This window comes from Vidua macroura, chromosome 17 (genome assembly GCF_024509145.1).
Source record: "Vidua macroura isolate BioBank_ID:100142 chromosome 17, ASM2450914v1, whole genome shotgun sequence".
Classification (NCBI taxonomy): Eukaryota; Metazoa; Chordata; class Aves; order Passeriformes; family Viduidae; genus Vidua; species Vidua macroura.
In genome coordinates, this window is record NC_071587.1 from 14,108,214 (window position 1) to 14,127,789 (window position 19,576).

Below are 19,576 nucleotides of genomic sequence, written 5' to 3' on the forward strand. Positions count from 1 at the left end.
AAGAAATGTGCAAGCTGGGCTGTCCTGTGCAGCCCCTCCTGTCCCAGCCGTTCTGTGTGTTGGCTTGTTTGCTCGGCTCTTGGGGTTTCCCAGTGAGCACGAAGGCTCAGCAGTTCCTAAAAATGAACAGAAGCCTGCTGAAAATAAGTCAAAAATCTCTCTGCATGTAGAAGTTTCACCAGGAACTTCTGCTACTTTTGCAGAAAGCACAGTCAGCTCCTGGCTGGCTTTCTGTGTGGTATTTTCTCATGGGAATTGCTGTTTCATGTCATGTAGTAGTAACAGAAAATGCTGGAACAGTAATTTAAATATTTAAATGAAACCCTCTGCCTGTGACATGCACTGATCTCTGCCCAGAGCAAGCAGATAGGGTGACTTAATCCCAAACTGTGGCACTGTATCAGGTATTTCCTGCTGGATACACTGAAATCTTTAAAAACATATACAAATCCTGGTAATGTTTTGCGTGTTTTTGTGTGATAATAAATATTCTTCGGCTCCCAGGCTGGGGCAGCTCCAGGAGCTGCTGTCCATGGGAATACCTGCCATGACTCTGCTCTCTGGGATGCCACTGCCACGGCACACCCTCGGGTGCTGGGACCAGACTGGAGCTGGGCTCTGCAGGGCTGGTGGGAATTCTGTGTTCCCTGGAAGCATCCCTGTGCTCTGCAGCCTGGGCAGAGTTTGCAAAATCTCTGAAAACTGAGGATTTTTGGTCCCAGCAGAGAGAGGGTTCTACTGAACACTTACTTGTTATTGTGTATTTTATAATTCCTGTCTGAAAATGTTCCCTGGGCTGAAATTGGAATGTGATTGCCCTTAACCACAGGGCTGGATTCTTTCTCCCTCCCTCTCTTCTCTAACAAATATTTGTGAAGGTGTTTTCTGACTCACATGAAACCTGTCACCAAACTTGCTGTCATGATACAGAGCCAAACAAATCATCACACAGAACTGACTTTTCAGTTTAAGAGTTTGAGCTCAGCTTTGGTTCATGAAGCCTTTCCTGGCTGGGTTTGGCTGTGTAAGGAAGGTGTTTCTCCCTTCTCCAAAAGCTGTTCCTCAACGTCTGGTTTTATGTAGACCTGTTTGGAAGCGATTTTGTGATGTGCTGGTCTCAGTCCAGCTCCTAGTTGGCAAAATGTGACCAAAGTCACAGCACCCGAGGTGTCACTTAGGGCTGTCCTTGGCAGGAGGGCAGCCCTGCTGTGGACAGAGGGGCTGACACGCTGCTGACCTGCCCAGGGGATCCCTCAGGTGAGGCTCAGGCAGCAGGAGCCCGGCTGGAGTTGTCTGCAGTGCTTCGGTCCACGCTGCACCTGCCCTGAGCACTTGAGCTTCCCTGGCTCTTAATCCAGTACTTCTCACAGGCATTAACTGCAGTGAAAAAGAATTAAATAATAAACTAATATCAGATCACAACCAGTTTATAAATATGCATTTTTTTTTTTAATCCATGATTGCTCAGCTTCTGTAACAATATTTACAGTCTTAAAGAGACCCTTCTTTTTCCAGAAGAACCGACTCCACATAAAACCAACAGCCCACCCTCTGGAGTTACATACGCTCATGATGTCTTGGACTGTGGCCTCAAGCCATGCCCCCTGCCTTTTCCTAGCCTTTCTGCAGATCCCATGGGCAGATATGGACAGCCAGATAGCATAGGGCCAACACCTACACACCCTGCCAACGCCGCAGGGGCCTCTGCTCCGAGCCCTAGGATTGAAATAACTCCATATCATGAACTGATTCATTCGGGGGGTCCCTTCCGCAGCAGAGACACAGATGTTCTGTTGGTAGAACATCAGCCAAACTCAGCCACCACTAGCCCGAGGGTTACCCTGCCTGTCCCTGGCTTTGAGGGCTACAGAGAACCACTGTGTCTGAGCCCAGCTAGTAGCGGCTCCTCTGCAAGTTTCATTTCAGAGACAAATGTATCTCCTTGCACATCACCATGTGTTTCACCAAATAATGGTCCTAGTGATGACCTTTGTCCACAGTTTCAAAACATCCATACTCATTATTCTCCTAGAACCTCTCCAATAATGTCACCACGAACAAGCATCACGGAGGAAGCCTGCTTGGGACGCCATTCACCATCACCCTGTCCCAACTCAAGGTCTTCGTCGCCAGGTGCAAAGCGGAGGTACTCTTGCACCGGGCTCTACAGCACTCAGCTGCCCTCCGCCTCTCCTCGGCACTCACGGACCCCCTCTCCACAGCCCTCTCCTCGCGTGCCCCTGGGAGAAGACACCTCTGCAGTTACTTACACACAGCTGGCCAGCGCTCCCCTTTCCATGGATGCTATGAGCAGCCTTCCCACGGATCCTTCCTGTGGCGTCCCCACGAAAATCTGGAAAACCAGCCCGGATCCTCCATCCATGTCTTCCCACAAAAACAGCATTCCGTGTCACGTCTTTCAGACCGTTGACTTCCACGGGCCTTGTGAGCAGGAGGACAGGAGAAACTCGGCTCCAGAATCCATTCTGTTGGTTCCTCCATCCTGGACAAAGCAGCTGGTGCCTGCAATACCGATCTGCAGGTATGCGATGCTTCCTGTGGGTGTGTTTTCCATGGTTTTTCATGGTTTGGTGCCTTCTGTCATGGCTGATGATCCCTAGGGAGGGTTTTCTTGGGCACGTCCTGCTGCAGACCAGAGCTGAGTGCTCAGGGACAGCACTGGTTATTGGGAGCCTGGTCCATTAGGATTCTGAGATGAAAAAATCAGAGCTTTGAAGAAGCATCACCAAAGAGGTTCACTGATAGCATAGCACGCTACAAATTTCCAAATGATTTGCCTAAATAGCAGATTGCAGACAGCCTTTGACAAAGGCCGAACACTCTGGTGCCATCCTGCTGCTCTTAACATGGTGGGACTGCTTTTGTAAAGTCACTTGCAAATTTCCACCAAGGAAATGCTTTAAATAATGCCTGACTCAAAACAGAGCTCCAGGTCAGACAACATTCGGTCAGCTCCAGTGACTTAGTGTTGGCTGTTAATTTGTCAGCTGTCCCTTAGCCCAGATCTCAGCCCTCCATTGTCTGACTCTGTGGCAAATGCCAGGAGCGAGGGTGCCAAGTGTGTGACTGCTGCCAGTCCCTGCTGGCACCCTGTCAGTGCCATCCCGCTGGCCACTGGGGCTGTCCCCACGCCGACGTCGTCCCAGGGTGTTCCTGACCTGCTAAACACAAACTGTGAGTGAAAGAGCACAGGCTGTGACTTCCCTTGGCTTGTCAGACCAGTCCTGGCAGCAGCCTGGACTCAGAGTGGTTTAAAATCCAGTGCAGGCTTTAGGTGTACATTGCAGTGTATTAGTTTCATGTCATAAACCCTTATGTGTTTTCATAACAGGAAAACTAGTACCAGGTAAGAATATTTAGCACTTTATTGATGTGCATTTTAATATTTATGGAGATCATAACAATTGTTAATTTGCACAACTGGTAGGTAATGGCAAATGGAGTTAATATTTCACAATACGTGTTCTGTGATCCAAGTTGGAGACACACAGCAAAAGCTAGATAAAAGAGGGGAGTCTTCGAAAAAACAAAAGCTAGATGAAAGAGGGAGGTCTTTGAAAAAACAAAAGCTAGATAAAAGAGGGGGGTCTTCGAAAAAACAAAAGCTAGATGAAAGAGGGGGATCTTTGAAAAAACAAAAGCTAGATGAAAGTGGGGGATCTCTGAAGAAATGTAACTGCTACAGATATTTCTGTTTAAGGAACAGATATATCTTACTCTCTCCTGCAAGGAGATGGGCCCACAGAAATTGTCTTCTCAGCAGAGCTTGCAGCCAGATGCGAGCAGCTCAGCACAATCTCGTGGGAATCCGTAGCAGACACCTGAATGTCTCAGGTGGGGCGCTGGGAGGAAGGAGGGATCAGGCTTTGAGAAATCAGGTTCTCAGGAGTTTCCCTGGTGGTGTGTCTCTCTCTCTCTGTGTCCCAGCTTGCCCGTGCAGTCCCTCCCTCCCCTGGAGTGGCCCCTGTCCAGCCAGTCTGGCTCCTACGAGCTGCGCATCGAGGTGCAGCCCAAGCCCCACCACCGCGCGCACTACGAGACCGAGGGCAGCCGCGGCGCCGTCAAGGCTCCCACCGGGGGCCACCCCGTGGTCCAGGTAAGGCACTGGGGACCTCCTGGAGGAAAAGGGGGGGGGCACAAGTCCATCTCTGAAATGCTCGCTGGGGGCTGTCCCTGGGAGAGGAGCACCCTGTGAGCTTTTGGATGTGCTTAAAGGGTCGGAGCTGAGCCGTGGCGAAGTGCGGCGCCCCGGGAAGGTTGGTTTGGATTGGTTTCTGAAAGCTCAGAAATGTGGGCAATGGATTTGCTGCCTTTTCTGGGCTGTGTAAACCTCGTGTGATCCCCTGTCACGGCTGTCATAAGGTGCCTGGCAAGCCACTGCTGAAACAAGTGAGCAAAATTCAGGCTGCCAGTGGTGGAGAGAATGAATTTGTCCCTTTGCTGACCTGAGAGGTGAATGAGCTGAGCCCTTCTTCTGTTTGGAGTGTGAACAGCTTTTCCTTCACCTTTCAAAGGGTGCTATGAAATAGTGGCTGAGTAGCTGCAGTTGTAGCCAAGTGGGGGCACATCAGTCATTTCCCTCATTTCCCCTGTTTTCAGCCCATGTTTCCTGAAGGAAAGCCAAAGCCAGGCTGGGGTCGGGGCTGTGCTGTGTCAGTGGGAGAGTGCTGCAATGATGTGTGGAAGCTGAACAGGACAGCCACAGCTCCAGCCTTCACTAAACAAAGCTGGCTGCATCCCACAGATGTTCCTGACACGCTCAGGGCTTGCAGGAACCAGGAAAACATTAACATTTATGTGTAATTTCAAGCATGTGATCAATACCACTAATTTCACTGGGTTGATTTGTGCTTAACTTCAAACATATGTTCAGTATTCCCCTGCAGGCTCACTCCCTTTTAAAATCAAGCCATAAATTGTTAAATCAATGAATTTGTTTGCTTTGATGGAGCTGGACTTACATGCATGGCCTGGGTATTTGAGTAAAGGGTGCAGGGTAATAATAAACAGCAGTGCCATTTGCCATACCTCAGTAATGCAGGCTTTTTGCTTTGGGTCTGACAGGGTCGTAGCCTCCTGTGGTGTGTTTGAAGCTGCCTAGAAGCAGGAATGATACCAATCAGCACTTGCTCCTTTCTCAGTTTGCTTGCAACTGCAGTATCACTTACCCTGCCAAGGTATTCCTATCAACAGGGTCCCTATTGCAATGAAGGAGTTTCTTGTGATGTGCAGAAATAGAATTTGTTTCCTGCCTGCAATCAATATCAATCAAAGAGGCATTTATATTTTCTGTTGAAGACAGGAACCAATATTGCTAGTTTTATCGTAATTTGCCATCAAGCTTCAGGATCTAAAACTATAAATTCAAATGTCCACGTTAGTTCCCCGAGCAGATGTGCCTCTGCACAGCTGTGCCTGCATCTGGGGAAAATATGGACAGTTTCTTTCTGAAGGTTTATTGTAAAGCTGGAAGTATTTGTTGAATTTGTGTTCACTTGAACATAACCAAGTTCATATGGATGCCAAGTAATGAGATAGTTGCACCTGTATGGTTTATGACATCTCAGGCTGGGGGATGCTAGTAAAATCCAAAGTTTTCATGTCAGAAGTTATTTGGCTTCGAGGGGTTTATTTTTTTTTTCCCTCTCCTTCTTTCCCCTCTGTGAAGTTTAACTTTTGTGTTCTTAAATGTACACAGAGTATTTTTCTAAAATGCAATCTCTTTTGCAACAAATCTGATTTAAAAAAAAGCCTTCAATTAACCCTCCACGTGACTAATTACCCAGCTGAATCTGCTGGCAGAAGAGATCTTGGCTGGTTTTTGCAGCACAGGGTTGGTCTGCAATATTTATTTTTTGGAAAATGCATTTTGCATGCAGATTTCTTCTTTTGGGCTCTCTGAAGCTACAGACCAGCAGATCTCATATCCTCCAAGCCTTATCTTGTGGTTTATCTTTCTGATGCTGCTTCCTCTTCTTCACGTGTCACGCCTCGAGTTTGTGCTCAAGGCTCTGCACCAGTTGTGCACTCCAAGCATGGCAGGAGAAGGGTCTGGTGATCAAAGCCTCTGGGAAGCTGGACAGGCAGAGTGGGACATTGGCTGTGCCAGGAGGAGGGGGAGAAGCCATGCATGCCACGGAATGCTCACATCTCTGATTTCAGGGCCGTGTAGTCACGTGGAGAAGCACGGGCTCCCAGCTCAGGTGTTTGAGTCGCTCCTGGGAGGAACCTACAGCTTGTGTTAACTGTAGAGCAGCTCAGGTTTTAGGGATGTGAGTATCCCCTGCATGTTAAGGTGCTGAGAATAGCCAGGAGATGCTTTGTAGCCAGGACAAAGCTGAAGTTTCCATGCTCCTTCCAGCCTGCAGGTCCCCCCGGTCACTGAGGCCACAGAGGAGGGGGAGGCGTGTTTGGTTCCCAGCTTTTTTATCCCCAAACTGCTTATTTGTACCCAGCTGCTCCAGTCAAGGCTGTGCAAGAGCCTGTCCAGTGGGAAAGGCAGTGGCTGCTCCTGTGCAAAGAGCTTTTGGATGTGGCTGGGAGAGAGGTGGCAGAGCAAGAACAACCCTGGAGTGTAATGGCAGAGGTTAAATCCACGGCCCAGCTGTTTACCTTGGTACAACATCCAAATGCAGAGCAGGGCTGCAAAACCCCAGTGCTCAGGTGAGGGCAGGGGCAGGCACAGGCACCCCCAGCCCCTCCACCCCTGTGTGCCAGGCTCCTCCTCGCTTCTCCTCTCCAGAGCAGGCAGGCTGTGCAGAGAGGGGCTCCTGTTCAGCACAGCCAGCCCAACGTTCCCCTGGGCTTTAACTTTTAAAATTGTGGTGACTTTCACTGCCTCTTTTAATTTTTCTTATTAAAAAGAAGCTGGAATGGCAGAGTTGTTAGTGGAGCTCACAGGAGCTGCTTTACAATAACAAACGTATGTTCCACTTTCCTTTTATATTTGAATTTTGCCGTCTGTGTTTTCTTGTGGTTTCGCAGTCAAAGGAGACATTGTTTCTTAGCCTGGGCTTCCCATGGGGCTCTGACTTTTAACTGTATGTGACTTCCAACATTCAGCTAATTCATTGGCGTGTTAGTGAAACCAGAGCCTTTGATGGAAACTCAAAACCAAATCACAGCTCACGGTGTGATTCGCGCTCTCACACCGGGGCCGGGCTGGAGCCCTGCTGAAGCCCCGACAGCCCTCCCAGGGGGGTTTGCTGCCGAGGGCACATCCCAGCAGCTGAGTTTGTCCTTTTCCCCACCTTCCCGAGGCCCCTGTGCGGGGAAGGGCGAGGCCAGGCTGTGCTGGAGCCGGCTGGTGCTGCTCAGCATCTTTGTGCCGCTCTCGCGGCCGTCACTCGCCTGGTCTGGAGCTGGGTTTGGTGTGACAAAGCACCTGCACCTCTCACACCTGATTTACCTGCAGGACCACAGGGCTTGTTTGCACAATGGGGTCGTTGTAGGGGCCCCTTGAGCTTTGGGCTCTGGCCGTGGATGGATTTACTGTGGTTGTGTGAGCTGCTGCAGGGATTGACGTGCAGCGGCCAAAGCAGGGATTTTAGCTGCGCCTGGGAAATTCTCTTCAGAACTAATATGCCATCAAATGTAAGGGTAGGTCAGCAGCCCCCCTGCTGGGCTGCAGGCATGGCTGTAACTCTGAGCAGAGGTGCATGAAAAGCTCTCACTGAAACTGTCGAGCCTAACTGAGAATACGTTGCTTTTGATGGAGCGGAGTTTTGGCAGAGGTGAGGGGAAGCAGCGTGTACCAGCTGGTTTGAGGGGGATGCCTGTGCTGTGCAGGTTTTGTGGGTCACAAATACTCCTGGAAGAGGCAGATGCAAGGTTTAGTTATTATTATTTCCTGTAGGTTCTCGCTGCAGGACTGTGTAAAGCAAAACTGGGATTTCAGATGTGGGTGCTTCCAGCACAGAGCTCACCCCATTCAGGAGTACCTGCAGGAGTTCACACAGCGTGGGCAGTGTCCTGAAAACTCCCACCAGAGCTCTCTGCTCACGGGCTTCCCTGCCCAGCTGAGCCCTCAGCTCTCCCTTGCTCTCTCAAGACTGCTGTCTGTGCAGCTGGAAGTGCCCAGGTGAGGGCTCCCAGCCAGGTCTCCCGTGTCGCGGGGAGTGTCCTGCTCACCAGGCTCAGGGTGTTCGGGGGGGACAGGACTCCTCCTGCCTGCTGCTCAGGGACAATTATCTGAGGTCTCTCTGTCATTCTGAAACCACTGTTGAGCCCTGATGCTTACAGCAGACCCGAGTTGTTCTCTCTAACCATGCCTTGTGTTGTGGGTTTCAGCATGAAAGAAACTGAGGAGGAGAGAGGTTCCTGAGACTCACTATTTTTTTACTTTTTCTTATTTTCCTTTTTTTTTTTTTTTCCCCCACAAAAATGCTTTTTGGCCAAGATATTTTCAAGATCTGGCTGACATTGAGTCCATTGCCCAGTGCCTGAGCCAAGGCCAAGGTGGGTTCCTGGGCCCCAAAGCCACCTTGCAGGAGGCCCAGCACTGAGCCCTGGCAGAGGGCTCAGCTCTGGGGATTTGGCTCAGTGCAGTCAAATCCATCATTTTGGACTGGGATTCATCTCCAGGCTGCTCTTGGTGCTGCCACATCCTGCCCCCTGTCACCACGGCTGCTGTCAAGCTTTGTGCCACACCGGGGTTGCACAGGGGGATGCTCCTGGGGAAGGATGAGCTGAGCGTGGCAGAGGAAGGTGAGGTTTTAGAAGAGCCCTGCTTTGCCACCCTCTGCTCTGCTCCAGCTGGGCTGGGCTGGTTCCACAATGCCTCTGACAGCTGGCAAGGGTCCAGCTTTGCTGACTGCTGCCAGAGCCCCGTGCTCAGGGACTCTCCCAGTGTGATTCTGTCAAAATCATCAAATTTTCACCCTCTGGTTTCCTCGTGGCACAGCGAGTTCTGTCATGCTGGGGAGGTTTAGCTCTTTTGACATGAGTGTGCATGGAAGAGCTTTAATGGCACAAGTTGGTTTTCTTAGCCAGCTGTGAAAATGAGATCTCCAAATCCTCCTCCCTGTACATGGGCAGATGCATTGTGCCTCTTCTTTTAAACTGTTGTCTGAGATAGTCAAAGCATGCTGAAAACAGGAGCAGCTCTTCAGAGGGGCAGGGAAACTGGAGCCCAGAGAGGAAACAACTTGCTTACACTGCGGTGTGAGGTCAGCCAGGAGCAAACCCTCCCGACTGCTTTCTCCCAAGAGCTGCTGTCTGTGTCTCTGTCCCAGACCTGGGTTAACCCCATCTCAAAGCAGAAATCCCAGTGAGACACTGGAAGTTTGGTTCTCATTTACTGTAGGGAGCAGCAGAGCAAGTGAGATTCAGCCCTTGGAATTTTGGCTAAACTGTCACCAAAATAAGAAACACTTAAAACCGAGTGTCAAAAAAATCATAATTTAGCAGAATCAGATGTTCCAAAGGATTTCCTACAGAGGCCTTTTTCGACAGCTTTGGTAGGGAGCAAAAGGAACTAAGGCAAAGATTTCCTTCTGGTTTGCGTTCTTTTGCAGTGTCCCAAGTACATTAAATTGAACAAAACCATGTGAGAAGATTCGGCTTTGTTGCTCAATGTCAGCTCCAAGTGAGGCAGGCGGAGGAGCTGCTACAAGATACAGTGGCTGGACGAGGTCTTTGTTGGAGTCCTGACAGTTATTGATAAGCCACTCTCCCTGAGACAATGCAGTGACACTTTCCATCTCGCTATGAGTATTGTTGAGCAAAGAACCTCCCCAGAAAAATCCTTGACATCATTGTGGTCAGCGGGGATTAACGACCCAAATCCAAGGCTGGAGCTGCGTGCGGCAGGAAAAGGGGACTGAAACGGGGCTGTTGGCCCAGAACATCTTCTCAGAGGGTCTGGAAGGCTCGGAGCGAGCGCTGGGGCTGGCGCAGGGCTGGTTGGCGGTGTCGGAGCGCTGGCGGGGCTTTGGCTCCGCTTTGGCCGGAGCGGAGGAGGGCGGGCAGCGCAGCCCCGGCTCGCAGCGCTTATCTCCGGCACGGCAGCAGGAAGGGGAGCCGCGGGAGGAAGCGATTTCTCACGGCTTTGTGCTCGCTTCTCATTAAACGCTGCTCGCCGGGCTCTGTTTTCCCACTTGTCGCTGCCGGCCGGGACGAGTGTGAATCGCCCGAGCTGACCACACACGTGCACGCCCCGAGTGACTTCCAGGGAACACAGCCAGAGGGACACAGTCACGGACCCTGAGCCCGGAGACCCGGCCAGCTGAGTGCTTTCGAGCAGATAAAAGCTAGAGAAGCCAAGTGAATCCCTTCCCCACATCGATACTTTCCTGCTGGCCACGGCTTGCGTTGTCTGGACAGGAAGGTGCTCTAAAGATGCAGCTTTGTCCATCCCAGGGAGAAAGACCTAAATGCCCCACAGGCAGAGCTCTGTTGGGGTGAATAAATTGGGAAATAAATTACTCCTTTGTAGTCTCTAGAGCAGTCGGTCTCACAGGCTCTTTCTGGGGCTCTTCAAACGCCCCAGCACGGGTTGCAGATGCTGCTGCTTTCACCGTGCAAAGCCCAGCCCTGCACGGAGGATTTTGATGTGCAACAGCTAAAGTAGAAATCCCCAAGAAAATCTGGCTCTGCAGCCCAGCAGTGAAAAGGCAAAGCTTGCAATACTGCTGGGAACTGGGGTGCTGAGTGGTGCCTGAAGTGCCAGTTTGGGGTGCCTGCAGGACGGGGTCAGCATTCCCTGTAGCAGGGCACAGGGCACCACGGGTTTCTCACTGGGTTTTGGCTGCTCATCCCCTGCAGGACCTGGGAAATCACTGCCCCTCTCTGGCCTGGCTCCTGGGCAAGAATAAAAAAGTTATCTATTTCCTATGAATCTCTCTTTTTCCTGCTAATAATGTAATTCTACATAAATTATAATAATATTTAAATTCAAGAAAGCACATCCCAGATTGAAAGATCTAAACTTCAAAATTTCACTGATTTCCCTCTGTAGAGACATGTTGTATCTACAGGTGATCACTTAGAGAATCTTGAAAGAGTTCCTTGCTTTCTGACTCTGCTGTGAATTTATCCCTCGATTTTAGCACAGTTAAGCAGTGTTGCAGCCTTCACCTGTGCAGAGATCTGCTCTTTGTGCAGCACAGCAAAGGTGACCCTGTGTTTCACATCCCCCAGCCAGCTGGTCGGGTGCAGGGTTTGGGCCATCTCAGCACTGGGCAGGGAATGGTTTAGAAGGGAATTAACACCTCTGGCTGTAAGTGCTGTGTATTTGGAGCTGGGGCCTCTGAGTTTTGGAACAGAGCAGGAGGAGAGAAGTGTTTCATGTGCCTGGTGTGTGCTCCTGATGGCTGCGCTGCCGGGGCCATCACAGGGCTGGTGCTGGGTGTGTAACTGAGCAAACTCAGCAGCTAAGGGCACATCTGCTCATTTTTGCATGCAGAATTACACGGGTGCCTTCTGCAAATGGCACTCAAATCCCCCCCCTTTCCCAAATTTGACTGGTATTGATCCATGGATGGAGTGCAGAATGAATTTGATTTCTGCAGAGGTGAGATGATGCTTTTAATCGTGCCACACATTTCCATTTTGTTTAGAAACCCAATCATAGCAGCAAACCAAACAAGAAAACTCTCCTTGTTTTTGGAATGATGTTATTTGTTTATCTGCCAAAGTGCTTTGCATTTCCTCAGGTCACAGACCAGCCCATGTCTGGCTGTGTTAATATTGTAAGAGTCGGGTAAAAGCAAAGTTTAAGAAAAATCTTTCAACTGAAAGAAATAGGATCTTAAAGTCCCAAAATAGAGTATGGAAAGGTACACATCATGTCTGGCTTCTCTTTCCCCTTGTGGCAAATGTGACTCAAAGGAGTTGGGTTTTTTCCAGCTCGATCTGTATACAGTTTGGGGGAGTTTTATTGTGAATAGGTCACCTTATAATACACAAAAATATTTCCTCCCCGAGTTCTGTATTCATAAATCTTTCTTGATCCTCGCTCTCTTGAAACTGAAATCCAGATGATTTTGTTTTCTCCATGGAAAGAAGAGTGAGAAAGAGTGAAAGCACACCTTGGTGTGGGGCTGGTGCTCCCCTGGAAGGGCTTGGGGGGAGCAGCTCTGATGAGCAGAACAACACTGAAACACAGGGATTTTAGAGCAGCTTGGTTGTTGCTAAGGGAGGGGAAAAAAATGAATTTCAAAGTTAGTGTTTTAAAAAGCATTTTAAATCTTCACTTCTCACAGTTTGTTTAAGGGTCAAATTTATTCCTCCTTTGCTTCTCCAAAGAAAAGATTGGCGCTTTGGTTAAATATTAAAGCAGCTGCCTGGGATAGTGGAGGCGAGTGTTTATTGACAGTGGCAATCTTCAGCAGGTCAGTTTTAAGAAGAGACATCTCTCTGAAGCCTGGCTTTGATGTATTCATTCATTCTAGCTCGCAGTGAATTTTCTCTACACAAAAGCAGCACAGATCCTCCGTCCCTGCCGAGCAGGGTGAGCATCACTGTTCCCTGGTGCTGGTGAAGAGAGAGCTGCTGTGACATGACCAGAGCTGTGCTAAATTGGTGGTGAAGATGAGTGTAAAACTCTGATTTTAAAGCTCCTGGAGTGTTTCTGTGAGCTGTTCATCTCCATTTTTTTTTGATCTTAAGTCATCCTGCTGTGTTCATAGCAAGTGAAAGGTAGATGGAAATGGTTATGGTAAATGATCCCGCTATATTAGCCCTGAAAATGCAATTAGCTCAAGGATAATCCCTTTTAAATGGGGACACTTGACTCTTTTGAATATATCTTTTTTTTCTCTTTGTATTTGCATTTTAAAATGCTATTCAGATTTTACAATTACATCATCCCACAACATTGCCATAATACCATAAATTATAAAAAAAAAAAAAAAAAAGGAATTTTCTTCCACTGACCAAACAACTGATTTAAAATCTGGTTCTGTGGAGGATCAGGAGGCCTTTTACTGTGTGTTTTATGCCCCTGGGCCAGCAGATAATACAGACAGTGCCATATGAACAGGGAATCAATTCCTCTCTTCTTTAAGTCTGCATGCATTTATACAACACACACCCACAGACGTGCACATTATTGGACATCCATGAGCAGTTTTGTCTTGGGAACTCATTCTGTGTATGAGCAAACACCACTTAAAATTACTTTTAAAGGTGGCCACTATTAAACCCTGTGTATGTAGCCAGTTCTGGTACAGCTGCTACTGACTGTGCTCACTGGGGGCAGATTTTCTTTTGTAATTTATGATCTGTTTTCCTCCATTTCAGTCTCCCACCCATAACTCTGGGATTTTGTTCTGCCAGGACAGAGGGGAGAGCACAAGCTGCTTTGCTGTCACTGTAATAGCCCCTCCTGTCCAAAGGATGCTCTCGTTGTTGTAGCTGGATCCACCAAGAATTACTCTGTCAGGCATGACAATAAACACGCTCAGTGCTTAAAAACTGCTCTTCCCCCTCGCCCCTTGTGAGGACAGGATGGCTTTTGGTGGCGCAAGGGCTTTGCACTGAAGGGCAGGAAATGCTGGATTTTGAAAGTCCCATGCTTAGGGCGAGTTCCCGTGTGGCTCCCAGTGGATCTGGGCTGTGGATCAGCAGGGGCTGATTGCCCCATCAGTGCCTGTTCCCAGCAGAGCTGTCGTTTTGGCCTCTGTTGCCTTTCATCTCCCATCTGCTTTATCCGTTTCTAAATGCGCCTGTGGCTGCTGCTGTGTTTATCACGTTCCTGGCCATCCCTCAATAGCAGCCCTGGCACTCCTCCCCTGGCTCCCAGAGCCAGCTGAAGGTTTGCACAGAGCCTCCTGCCCCATTCCCCTCCTCCCCATCCCCAGAACACTGGTGCCAGCGAGGTATGGGAGGTGTCTGGGCTGTGCCTGGGCTGGGCTCTGCAGCTTGCTCTTGCTCAACCCCTGCCTAGGGCCTGGTGCCTTCAATGGAGCTATTCATGGAGCTGTTCATGCCAGGGGGGGCTGCTCGCTCGGGCCTTGGCTGGAGGGGTCCCTGGGGCACAGCCCCTGCCTGTGTTGCCTCCAGGATGTGTGCTGGATGAGGAGTGATAGCTCTGGAGTGTCGCTTACATTTGCCGTGCTGGAGGAAGGCTGCCAGCACTGCATTGATGCTGCATGTGGTCCCCTTCCAGGGGGGAATTAATCCTTCTGTGCAAGGATACCTCCTGCTGACTGGTGAAAAGAAAAAAGAGGAAAAAAAACCCTGGTTTGGCCATGAATACCATTAGCTTAATCTTCCTTTTCTCTGATCTTCCAGTACTATTTGCTTTGTATGGCTTCATCAAGGTTTTGTATGTGGACAGAGTAATTGAAAACAAATTTAGCATGTCTCAGACCATAAAGTTCCCTTTCAGCTTGGTCCCTGGCTATGTGGTAGATAAATGTCTGGTTCTCATTTTTGGTTATGTGAAAAATTTAGAATGGTTTGATTTGTAATTTTGAACGTTAATAAAGGAGGAGAAATTTCCTTGTCTCCCGCTCTATGGAGGCATTCTGGTTTCCTTGCAGCAAATGGTGTTTATAAAAAAAAAAACAAAAACAACAAAACAGAAGAATCTGTGTCCTTGAGGCCTAGAAACCCCAGGCTCTAAGGTCAGCTAAGACATCCATGTGCTGTTCAGTCCCAGACCCAAAATGCCATCTCTACCTGTGCAGGTGCTGTTTTAATGTAGCACAAGAGGAATGGTTGAAGGTGAACCAACACCTGGGGGAAGGGTGAGCTTCAAAGAGCAGGGAATCAAAGCCAGATACCGACATTTATCTCTACGTGTCTGCAAATCTCCTTGGTTCCCGAAGGCATTGCAGGCCCAGTGTGTGACAGCAGATGTTTAATGTCTTGCCAGCTGCACGGGTACATGGAGAACAAACCCCTGGGGCTGCAGATCTTCATCGGCACGGCGGACGAGCGCATCCTGAAGCCCCACGCCTTCTACCAGGTCCATCGCATCACGGGCAAAACCGTCACCACCACCAGCTACGAGAAGATCATTGGCAACACCAAAGTGCTGGAGATCCCCCTGGAACCCAAAAACAACATGAAGGCAACGTAAGTAGATTGCTTTTTTGTTAGCAAAGTTGAGGCGGATTAAGTTGGCACTGAAGTTCTTTCTCTTCGGAAAGGAGTCACTCAAAAGGATAGTGATGCTCTGGATCCCCTTTCCAGCACGCTGGGGTGGTTTATGAGGGCAAGACTCTTGTACAAAACCAGCTACAAGCACCTGGGTTAAAGCTGCTGGAAGAGTTCCCATGCAGCAGGTGACCATGCAGGCACTTCTGCTCTGTATTCCAGTTTCTGCAGTGCTGTAATCACAGAATGGTTTGGGTTGGAAGGGACCTTAAAGCCCATCCAGTGCCACCCCTGCCATGGCAGGGACACCTTCCATTGTCCCAGGCTGCTCCCAGCCCTGTCCAACCTGGCCTGGGGCACTGCCAGGGATCCAGGGGCAGCCAGTGTCTCACTAATCCATCATCTTCACAGTCACAATGGGTTTGTAGCGCTCTCAGGAAAGGTAGACTTGAATCTCAAGTCCTTGTGCTGCTGGGACACCGTGAGGAACAGGGGTAGGATGCAATTTACAACATTTAATGGAATACAAAACCTCTCTTCTGAGCTCAGTCAAGTGCTTTGGCTGTGAGATCTCCTCCTGTAATAGGTTAACAGAAAAGCAAGTACAGGCACATCTTGTCTGTATTACTCCTTGCAGTTTTATGGAGGCAGAGGGATGAAGTGGGCACCAGTCGGAAAACTTCAGGCTTGAATGTGTGCCAGGCATGAGAGTGATTGCTCTGCAGAGGGAAGAGCTGTATCTCCATCCTTCAGAGGAGCCTGACAAAATTGGCAGAGCAGTTATGTTTTTAAGCCCCCCTACTTCATTGCAAAATCCACATTCTTTCTTCATATTTTTAGAGAAAATATACCTCATTCCTAACAAGGAACCCTGGAATAATAAACCCCTGCACATATGCAAGGGCAAGGAACAGTGTGGGTGTAGGAAGGAGCTTTGGGCTTATACCTCCCCAAATGCGATTTTAATTCATATCAAGAGAAGAGAAATGATGTGTTTTTAGAACTGATATCAAAATGGGCTGGCAGTGCCTGTTTAATAGCAGTGCTCACTGCCTGCTCTGGGAACTATTGCTGAGCTTGACAAATAGTTGTCACATTTTCTTAACACAGGCATGTTTGCAAGGTTACACTGGACTCTGGAGAAGCCAGCCTGCACTCACACCAAATATTAAGCTGCAGTGCTGATTTAAGCAATCCTAATCCTCCCATTGCTGCTCAGCCCCCTCCTGCTCCCTGCACCCTCCCTTTGTGCAGGGACACAGTGAACGGGAGAATGAAGATCTGCTCTTGCCTGCCTGGGAACAGCATCCCCGGGCTTTGGAGGATGCCACAGTGACCTGGGCCAGGCTGCAGAGCCCGCCCTGTGCAAAAGGAGGACACAGCAGTCTGGTCGCTGCTTTGGAGCTGAATTCCACGTGCCTGGCTGGTGCGGGCAGTGGGGATTCTGTACCAGCTGCTGTGATTCCCCACGGGGCTGAGCTGCCCTGCCCGGGTGTGGAAGGGCTGCTGGGCAGTGCCTGGCGGCTGGGCTCTGGGGAGAGCTGCTGATGGAGGCTCCTGCCCTGGGGAGAGCTCTGGGGAGGAAAGAAGATTTGGGGTTTCAATGCTTGGAGAGCTGCTGCTGTGGCCAGAGAGCGGGGAGAGGTCCAGCAGCACCCCCGGTGTGCTGCAGGGCTGGGGTTTGTTCCGCGGCTCCTGAGCAGAGCAAGTCCTTGGAGCTGCTCTCAGCCCAGAGCTGGAGCACACCCCGAGCAGAGCTGTGAGCCGGGGCTGTGTGTGTTTGCAGCATCGACTGCGCGGGGATCCTGAAGCTGCGCAACGCGGACATCGAGCTGCGCAAGGGCGAGACCGACATCGGCCGCAAGAACACGCGGGTGCGCCTGGTGTTCCGCGTGCACATCCCCGAGCCCAGCGGCAGGATCGTGTCCCTGCAGGCCGCCTCCAACCCCATCGAGTGCTGTGAGTATCCCCGGCGCTGCTCCTCCCCGTGCCCCGCTCCTCCGTGCCGGCCGCGCGGTGGCTGCGGCGCTTCCCTGCCGGCACTCCCGGTGCGGGAAGAGGTTCGGGGGCAGGTCGCTCTTCAAGGCGCCTGTGGCTTGTGAGGACAGCAAGCTCCGTGCTTGGTTTGGGGGGCTTCTGCAAAGTCCATTTATTAGTGCGTTGCTGCGCAGTGCATTTGTTAGTGCACATATTAGCGGGTCCTGCTGGCTCTCGGAGCAGCGCGGGGCTGCGTGCAGGGACACAGCTGGGCTGTCCCTGGTGGTAAAGTCTGCAAGCTGTCTGCTTTGCTGGCTTTATTTCGAGCGGAGGCACAATCAGAACTTGTCCTCCACAAAGTGGCAGGTGGCTGGAGGTCTGAATTCAGACTGGGCTGGCTCCAAGCACTGTGGCCAGTCCTGGGTGCCAGAGGAGTGACCAGATCTGACCCGAGCTGTGGCAGGGACGCAGCTGAGATGGAGGGGCAGCTTTGGTTCCGAGGCTCAGGTGCATTCCGGTCTTTGTTTTTTCTAGCTGTCAGTGCCAAGGGGTGCACAGCTCAGGAGGCCGAAGCAGGGAAAGCACAGGTGGTTCTGGTATTCCCCTGAGGGACAGAAGAAAAGTGGCAGTTTTGATTTTTGAAGTGCAAATCCCATAAGTGTGTGAGCTCAGAACCTGCACCTCCCACTCGTTATAACTGACTGGATCCTGAGAAAGAGAGGCCTCTGATGAGGCCCCCGGTGTCACAGTCATTTCTGGAAGGGCTCTGCCCACCTTACTGGTTCCTGTGCATCCTGTGATGCTTTTTGTTGTTAAGTGGTGCCTTTTTGGTGGTTTGGGGATTTCACAAATATGTAATGAACAGTTTTCCTCTACTTTTGCTGAATGACTCACCCCTTTAGCAGAACCTGTCTTGCCATAAGTCATGTGAAGAAAGCCATTGAGTCGCTCACGTGTGAGCTGTATTTATTGAGATGCAGACTTCACTTAAGTACAACTGCTTAGAATGAGAGGAGCCAGTCCTGGGTGGGAAATCAAACTGGCTGGTGAATTACTGAAGGCAGCTTTTTAAAAAGCAGTACAAGTGAATAACCCAGGCAAGGCTGGGAGAGGATGATGGCTATGGATGATCTCTGGGCAGTGTTTCTGAGAAGGTACCAACTGTCAGAGCCTTTTAGCAGCTGACTGAAGTCTCTGGGCTCTGTGATGGGGAAGGGACAGCAGTGGGAGTAGCCACCACCTCTGTCCATAGGAAATTGTCCCGTTCCTCCGTGGGAGCAGATGGCTGAAACAATAGTGGCCTCCACCCCAAACGTGTCCCTGCTGGAACAAAGCTCCATTTGCTAAAGGAAGCGCTCAGTGAGGAGCTCCTGGGGTGGGGAAACTCCAGGTGTAACTCCTACACCCTGTGGGCAGGAAAACAGCACCGGGGCAGGGGGAGGCTGGTCCTGGATCCCGCAGGGAGCCCCACAGATCACCCCCCACCTACTCAGATTCTCCTCAGGAAAAGCAAGCATGAGTAAGCCAGGCATTCCCAGGGCCCTTCCACAATGGCACGTTGTGTTTGTGCCCATCACTGCATCTAAAGCAGAAATCCAGGCATGGTTTGCAGAATAAATCACATTTTTCTGAGCTGTATGCACACACCTAATTTGCCTGTGCAGTGACTGCTGTGGCAGAGCCTTGGTTAAGATGTTGAGGTATTTATTCTGAGATGTCTTTGCATTGATGAGTCTTAGGGGTATTAAAAAGCCAAGAGTGGAGATACCAGTATAAGTGGCTTATTGTTAGTGGTTTTGGTGGGTTTTTTTCTTTTTTTTTTTAATGAAAGTATTAAACTGTTGGCTGCATAGAAGATGGCAAAGCTTCTACAAGGAAAAAAATTTATTTGATCCCCAAGGGAATAAAATGAGAAAGTTTTACTTTTGGAATAGTGGATATACAGGCAGTTTGGGGAGATATGTTAAGGACTGCTTTTCTGAACTCAAGGAAGCAGGGAATGAAGTGATCTGGAGTACTAAGCCTCTGCCATTTAGTGTGTATGTTGCATATTTAGCACTGGTTTTGCATTTCAGTGGCACTTCCTGATCTCAGCCTGGTTCTGGGAAGATAGTTAAAAACATCAGGGGGCTCAGCCAGCATTAGCAATGCAGCCTAAATCTCACTAGGGGTGGTAACCTCAGCTTGTCCCAGCCAATCTGCCCACCTTGCAGAGCTCCCAGGCACTCCCAGGTAAGCTCAGGTGCCCTGCCAAGAAGGGGCCCTGGGGCTGGGGGATGTTTTCTTCTTGTCCCACCTTCTGTGCTGCTGGGGTTCACTTTTTCCCCCTTTGTTTTCTGGTTTGTTCGGGTGTTTTTTGGCCACCTGAGAACCCTGATCCCCAGGGGCTCTCCTCGGGGTCCCTCCTGTCTGGTAGCAGTAATGATGTCCCTCTGGGAGAGCCCTGGTGAGCAGCAGCTCCAGGATCACGGCCCATTTCCCTTCCCAGGGCTCCCCCCCGAGCACTGTTGCTACCAACAGAGTATCCGAGCGC

At 50.1% G+C, this 19,576-nt stretch overlaps 1 protein-coding gene across 1 annotated transcript in view; it reads left to right on the forward strand.

Moving 5' to 3' along the window:
* NFATC2 (nuclear factor of activated T cells 2) overlaps positions 1 to 19,576 on the forward strand; it is a 73,526-nt gene that overhangs the window by 6,529 nt on the left and 47,421 nt on the right. The window contains exons 2-5 of the mRNA XM_053993203.1: positions 1,516 to 2,542; positions 3,949 to 4,117; positions 14,843 to 15,045; positions 16,853 to 17,025. Coding sequence (XP_053849178.1) covers positions 1,516 to 2,542; positions 3,949 to 4,117; positions 14,843 to 15,045; positions 16,853 to 17,025 — 1,572 coding nt within the window. The remainder of the gene's footprint in view (positions 1 to 1,515; positions 2,543 to 3,948; positions 4,118 to 14,842; positions 15,046 to 16,852; positions 17,026 to 19,576) is intronic.